Below are 7,950 nucleotides of genomic sequence, written 5' to 3' on the forward strand. Positions count from 1 at the left end.
CTGCAGTCTGCGCAGCTTATGATGTTTTATCAAAGAAAGCCAGTGCAGGAATTTCTCAGGTTGCGTGCTACGTAGAATGACACTCCCCCTCCCTCTTTGGTTGGTGCAAGCAGTTAGTCAGCTGTGTGTCAGCTGAAGGAGGTGAGCGCCTCAACCTTTTTCCTCTTGTAAAGCTTGAGTTCGGGCGTTTTGGGGAGATTTTTAGGCATGAAAAAAACAAAAATTTGTAAAAAGTACCTCACCTGATGAAGATTATTTTCACTCAGCCAATCTAGTGATGAACAGGAGTAGGTGTATGACAATTTTTGATGAAATGCTTCTACTAGGTCCACAGCGAGTTTATGATAAATCCACCAGATTTGAATGTACCAAGTCTGAAAGACGAGTTAGACGTCTCACTGGTATTAATCGGCATATCAACCAACAATGTGGAAGAAAAAAAAGTGTGTACTCTGAAATGTTTCCTTATTTAGCGCTCAACATATTATGTGACAATGCAGGAAGTCTCTGCAGAACACCAACAGTTTGCTGCTCTGAATAGATGGCTCAGCTTTCACTTCCTTATTCGTTAACCTGTTAACCTTCATTAGTTTTCTAAAGCACTTTACAATGTGACTGTCATGCACCATTCACACTGATTTGGGTTTCAGTGTGTTGCCCAAGAACACCTCAAAGGGTAACTTTAAACCGTGAACATCTCTGCCTTTTTAGAAACATGGCTAAAAATATGATGAACAGCATAGATACAAACCTGCTACCCTAAGATTATTATTATAGCCTTGAATGACCTAACTATAACACTAGGGCTATCTACTATTGTCATTAGATGCTACCACCTCATTTTCACATTGACAGTAACATTTTATTGAGAGTAATTGAGTTACCTATAAAATACAATACATGCTTACCTGTAGATTTGTGCCAGCCTGCCTGACTAAAATACACAACCGAAAGCAGTAAAGTGTGCAGTCAGCTCACTTTATCTCAACATACACCACTTGCAATGATCCACACCAAGCAATAACATTCAAGACCCCCTCGTAGAGCCTGGCATGCTAGTAAAGACCCCTAAAATATTAATGAAACTTACCACAGCCACCTATCACTTGATTACTGCCACATGAATCCTTTCCCTGGCTGAGACTTAAATGCTGGAGACAAGACTGGCCGACCTTTCTCATCATGTCCAGTTTCTAAAGTTCTAAAAAATGCTTTGGCATTCATGCCTATCTACTTCAAAAAACAAGATTAAGTGAAAATAATAAACAAAATCCAAGGAGCCACAGCTAAAAAACAATGCTGTGCGTAGCATGCCGCAGCGGCTTTGCTTACCTGACTGGTTGACCTTCTACACAATATCACTTTATGTAGCAAGACCAGCTCAAAGGCTCCAGCTTATCAAAGAATGCCATGACAAAATCAATATCTGATTGATTAAAACATCTGACATTCACCAATGAATTTCAAAAGCAGAAGGGGTTCACTTGCACTGAGAATCTGATTGGACAGTAACCACACGCTATGAGCCAGATTTTTTTCAAGCACTATGCCAATCAATATTAATCTGCATTTTTTTCTTTCCCATTTTAAAACTACACGGTCTATTGGCCCAACTGTCCTGCTGCCCACCAGGAAAACTTCCAGTACTCCCATAGCCAGTTCCCCCCTGGATGCTGATCCTGACAGCCTGCCTCTTGAAGCCTGAATATATTACAAAAACAAAACCGTTTCTTTTTAACCTCCTTATGACCTCTTGAATTTGCCCCATGGCATATTGTGGGAGCGTGGAAGAATGCAATTGCTTGCAATAAAAACACTGATTCATTATAGTCACAACCAAAATTGGGCCTCAAATAACAGAAATGAAAATGATTAATACATTAACTATTGTTAATGTAACGTCTTGTTTTTTTTTTAACATGGATGTACACTCCCCTACCACTCACATACACAATCACTTAAGGAATTCCTCTTGTGTGTTTCCTGGCTCTTGTTCCCATAGGGACAAACATCATTATGGATGGACCTACTTAAAAACACAAGTGCACATAAATTGTGACAACTTTAGTGACCTCATGCAAAAACATACGTGCTCTCCTTGAATGTGTAGCTCAAGTAGCGCTATACTCAATATAGAAACATCGTTTTTCACTGTAATCACAGTTGCTGTACAGTTGTGAAACAAGCGTGCAGTTTCATGTCGTACAACAACAATCCCAGCAATCCTGAAGCTCAAATACGGTTCAGACTCGTTCACACCTAAGAAAACAATGTTATTGTGCACTCAAAGAGGCACATTCACACAAGCACACCCTTTAAAACAACATCCACACTTTACCAAACTTGGCGCTCCATTAACTTGAGTGCTGTAATAATTAATGTTCTCTGTCACGACAGAGTGTTCTGCGTAAGATCACATTATGTGCATGCATACTGTGTGTTTAAGTACTTTTATTACTTGTATTGTGAGGACACAAATCTGTGTTCACAGTAACACTTTAAGTTCCCATGCCAATCAATGCAATCACAAAGACTCAATTTAGAGATGGTATAATGCCTGCGATTAGATCAGTGGTAGTTAGGATGTGGGTTATGGTCTCCAAAACATGAATACAGGTAAATTAAATGTTGTCTGAAGCAATGAAAACATGACTGTGTGTGTGGCAAGTCAAGCCCCATAAACCATAGAGACTCACAGTAGATGTTGCAAATTATCAGACCCAGTTATTCAAATTTAGCTTTTTTTTCATTCATTATAACTCTGCCCGTTGTCTTATTTCAGATTAACTTCTTCATCTTCATCCGAATAATTAAAATCCTGATGTCTAAACTAAGAGCTCACCAGATGAGATACACTGACTACAAATTCAGGTGAGAGAAGTCCTTCCTGTTTCTGAAAAATATAAAATGATAAAGATGAATGTTGGATGAGTGTTTGCTGGGCAAGTCTTTAACACTAGGTTTACGCTGGTAAAAATGGCGATATTAAACAGTTATCAATGTAAAAGAACCCATAAAGCCTGTAAAAACTTAGAAACTAACAGCTTGCACTTTATTTCTGAATGTGTTATTCTCACACTATGTGTTTGTACTGTTTATTTTTTGTTACATTCTTTAAAAGCTCTTACAGATCATTCAGCTTTAGTGTTAGAATAAAAACTCTGCAGGCTACGGCATCCTGCTCAGACATTGTAACTTAAACAATGGCAGAACTTTTTTGGTTTCTTACAATATTTAAAAACTCTTCACTGTTTCTATTTTTCTCTTCCTGACCAGACTGGCAAAGTCCACCCTGACTCTCATCCCCTTGCTTGGGATTCACGCCATCCTCTTCACCTTTGTCATTGATGAGTCTGTCCCTAAAGGCTCCATGCTTCGCCTCATTCGTCTCTTTTGTGACCTTCTGTTCAACTCCTTCCAGGTCTGAGATCAGCACCAACTTTTTCTAGGTTTTCTAAATATGACTTTATTTTCTGAAGCATACATTATCAAGTTTGCAACTTTTACAATCATAAAAACACGTACCAATATAATAGGTAACATATCACCTTACTGTGATGTTCAGAATTGTGTTTGGAAAGAAATGAAGCTTGGTACAAATCTAAAGACTTGATGAAATCAGTAAGACCAGACAAACACATACTATACCATGTACTCAACCACCGACTCATTCAAATTTAGAGCCGGACAACCCCACAAATTTCCAGATAACACCAGCTGTCAAGTGTTTACTGATCAAAACAGACAATAAGGACATTGATGTGTGGCTGGTATGATTTATATACAGTGCAGTTTGAAAAACCAACATTCTGGGTAAAAGTCCTTATGTAGAAGGAAACACAATTTTACAGATCTGACAAGCTCCTTCAGTTCAGACTGACAGATGGGGAGATTCAGGTTATAATCTGTTGGACATTCAAACCTTGAGAGTGACTTAGCCACATGTGTGTGCCTGATCCACCCCGTGGATCCACCCTGTGGGTCATTTGCTACCTTATAACCTGTCAATTGTTTATCTAACTGGCTTGTTGATATGATTCAAGATGCTTGTGAAATTGCCTGAGAAGGAAAGTTGAGGCATCATTGGAAGTGTTAGATAGGTGATGTCTGAGGAAGCCTCCATCTGAGGAGCTGATTCTGCTGTGTTGCCCTGAGTGATTGTGAAGTTTTTCATGTCCACTTTATAATAAACTCAGGAGTCACACTGTGTGTCCTGCTAAGCATACGCTGAGTGATATGTGTTTTTAGCTGAAATCATCAAAAGAGCATTAACTAATGTGTGTTTTTTATTTTCAAGATTTTGATTATAGAAAATGATTAAGTGAAAGCCCACTTTTCATTTCAGGGCCTGCTGGTTGCTATTCTGTACTGCTTTGTTAATAAAGAGGTGAGCAGTTTTTCTTTTATGTTGTGCACCACAGTTATTTGATGTTTGCCATTGTTGTAGTTCCTTCCTTTTGCTTTGTAGAGATGTTACATTTCTCAATGTCAAAGTTAATTTTGCACTCATTTGTTTGTTTCTTTTATATTTATCTAAATGGTCAGTCTTCCGAGTTCCATTTTAATCTTTGGCAAAGGGTGAACACAGGAGTAGCCGTCTGCCAATCGAAACTTTTTAATGCGGTCCTTGGCAAGAATCATCCATCAAATGAAGTGCTTTGTATTATATCTAATCTAATCTCTTTATTATTTAATCTCTTTAATCGCTACTATCTGTTCTCTCTGCTGCTCAATCCTCTCTCAGGTGCAGTCAGAGATGTTGAAAAAGTGGAAGAGGTGGAAACTGGGTAAGGACATTGACGAAGAGTACCGCCACACCCACAGCCACACGCCGCACATCAAGAGCGGCAGTATTGCCACAGGAAATCTGCCTGATATCTATGACAACAATGCCAGCGACCCAAGCAGTAACTCGCCTGTCCTCAACAAAGCTAGCAGCGGCCCGTCCTGCTCTGCTGCACCTGAGGAGAACCGCCGACTAGTCGTCTCCTGCAGCAATGGAACCGGGAAAAGCAGACCCGCCAGGTGCAGACAAACCCTGCAGTTATCACTTCGACCACACCGAGGCGTCACCAGTCACGCCAGCACTAATACAGAGGATGCGTGTTTGGAGGAACGGGTGCAGTACTGCGCATATCTACAAGAAGGAGAGGAAACCAGCGTCTGATAACAACCTTTCCCGAGCTCGCATTATGAACATGCATCACGATGTTCGTTGCTGTAAAAAAAAGTCACAGGAAACACTGTTTTAACTTGCTCGGCTGCAAATAGATATTTATTGGTTTTGGGAGCCTGAAAGAGAAAGGAAAATAAAACACTCAAGACTTAAGATATTAGGGATGATAAAATGAATTAAAATGTAACTATATTGGTTTTCATTGTGAAAGTATACAGTACCTGTGTCTGTGTGAGGATTCTCTTTTCAAGACCAAACCTGTGCCACTGTAACCAGTTTGAGACATGATTTTGTTGTGGGTCTGCTTGCAACAGTGGGTGTTTATTTGTGGTACTCACATAGTGGTTTTACGGCACAGGACTGGAGCATGGGTCACACTCTATGTCTTGTTCACGAAGGTCACAAGAACAGCATAACTAAGGGATTTACTGGAGACCAACGAATTGTGCCACTCACTGCTGAGAGTCAATATTTGCCTCGCTGAGGCTGCCTCTGTGGAGTCAGGTGCTCTCATCTTCAGAAAGACTGTGTCATTATGTTTAAGTTATTGTGGTATGAAATAACCAACGCCAAAGGACAAATTAGTAATATATTATAGATTTTACATCCATTGGATTAAGTGTTAAATCCATTCTTTTGCCTTTCCTGTCTTTTTTAAATACAAATTCCACCCTTTTATCCATTTTAAACATATTTTGATTCAATTCACTTTGACAGTAAAGAATACAAGTGAAAATATTTAAAGTTACTGTATATATGTAATTAGCACTACACATGATATCCATAGCACTTGGGTTTTTTCCAAGACTTTCATTAAAATGTTTGGTTTTGCTTCATGTAAAGAAGAAACCAAGGATGGACTCATTTAACTTAACGAAAATCAGTTTGATAATTTGTTTTGAGTGTTTCAATCTTGGGAAAGTTGCTCCAAATCACCGTCATCCAGCTATTGTTGTCGTCCATGCACATCTGCACACATACAGTAACATACAGTATGCACAGACAAAAAAAGAAGATCTATTTGCTTGGAGGGATTTTATAAAGAAGGTTTTGCATTCAGGAACATAGCAGGTGGCTAATAATACGTGTCAAAAAGAGCTCCTCATAACAGTACATGACTTTCTTTTATTAATGTATTTATTTTCTGTTTTTCTCCTGCAGATTGAGTCAGAGTTCATATCTTAAGATAGAGAAACACAACTGTACAATATAGAGCCCTGTTATGATTTAGTATAATGAGGAAAAAACTTAAACCAGCAATGAAAGTGTTACTTTGTGTTCAAGTGTGTGATGTACATTGTAAATACTGGTAAAAATGTTGAATATCCTAATGACAATAACGGGTGGGTGGAGGGGTGTATGTTCTGTGTTTTTGCTTGGAGCGCAGGTGCTTCAGAAATTAAAACATGAATAACTATTCAGAGGAAAGACTCTTTGTTTCATGACTAACAATCAGATCCCGTCTTTCCACAGTCAGAAGGTGCCTTGAAAAGAAGGCAAAAGATTTTGTATGAAAGCCAAATGACTGTGTCTCATGTTGCTATGGAGCCAATTAAAATGAATTCTATCAGCAAAAAAAGACTGTATATAATATCTTTTAGAAAAGGTTGCCACTCCTCAGTTTACTCACAGGTACGTTTGTCGTGTTTGTAATACGTAAGTAAAAATTGTTGAACTTAACTGGCATGTTGTGTGTTAATGCAAATACGTTCCCGTTCGAGACCTGTGTTTTGAGTTAAGCTGAAAAATATGCATCAGACAAATGAATTCTTCAGTGTGCACACATGCATGAATATCAATTTGCAGTTATTCTTCATCAAGTCTGCATGCAAAGCAAGTCAGTGGATTGATTATTGCATGTTTTCACTGGAGAGTACTGCACCGTGAAATTATAATGATTCATTTGTGTGTTGTTGTGCAGAAGGTAATAAGTTGTGAGCGAAAATACTGTAGCTCACATTGGGGAATCGCCTGACTTCAATTACATACAGGGTCTGTTCTGACTGCAAATGTACACTGCTGTACTTTACAGGTTAAAGATTTGAACAGGTTTGCTTACATGCCTTGTACTGTACTGTAAATCCTCTCAGTTAAGAGCTTTCAGAAATTACTATTGAGAAATAGCGTACATTTTCAGAATAATCAAACTTATTTCATAAATGAAGAAATAAAAATATGATTTATAACAGATTATCATGCAGATATATGAATGTCAAATTTTGGTTGAGAAAAATCTAAAGAAAATAATTGTAACGGCAGGCTTGCAACATATAATAGCTCAGAAAATTAAAAAGAAAAACAATTATTTTGATAATGGAAAACATGTTCATTTTAGTCAGTTCTTTGGGGATAGCTGTGTGCAAGTTTAATCAATGTCTGCCTTGTAAGTGATCCTGCGCACTCACAAAATAAAAGCAGATTTTACTCTTTTTTCTCGTGGTAAACTATAGTTTGTTACTGATGTTAGGTTAAAAACTTACAATGCGAAAAGTTTGCAAAAGCTTAATAATCCATAACATAAACTGTTCTTTAATTGTAGGGGCAACATTCAGGAGTTGCAGCAGCGCAACAATAAGAACAGAGAAAAAAACAATATTTTGATTAATCAAATATAAACCTAAACTTATACAACTTACACATGCTACCTATGTCACATGCTACCTATGTCACATGCTACCCTGGTTTCTGGATTAGGTTTTGTTAAGTTTGTTTGGGTTTCTTTCTTTTTGTTTCATGCTCTGTATATTCTCAGGCAGTCTTGCTGTCGACTCTCC

General features: G+C 38.2%; 1 protein-coding gene across 1 annotated transcript in view; it reads left to right on the forward strand.

Moving 5' to 3' along the window:
• gcgrb (glucagon receptor b) overlaps positions 1-6,963 on the forward strand; it is a 46,396-nt gene extending 39,433 nt beyond the window's left edge. The window contains exons 11-14 of the mRNA XM_072384450.1: positions 2,783-2,871; positions 3,277-3,421; positions 4,346-4,387; positions 4,745-6,963. Of these exons, the coding sequence (XP_072240551.1) occupies positions 2,783-2,871; positions 3,277-3,421; positions 4,346-4,387; positions 4,745-5,167 (699 nt within the window). The 3' untranslated portion in view covers positions 5,168-6,963. The remainder of the gene's footprint in view (positions 1-2,782; positions 2,872-3,276; positions 3,422-4,345; positions 4,388-4,744) is intronic.
• The last annotated feature ends 987 nt before the right edge of the window (positions 6,964-7,950 follow it).

This window comes from Leuresthes tenuis, unplaced genomic scaffold (assembly GCF_036924035.1).
Source record: "Leuresthes tenuis unplaced genomic scaffold, fLeuTen1.0.hap1 SCAF_4, whole genome shotgun sequence".
NCBI classification, from domain to species: Eukaryota; Metazoa; Chordata; class Actinopteri; order Atheriniformes; family Atherinopsidae; genus Leuresthes; species Leuresthes tenuis.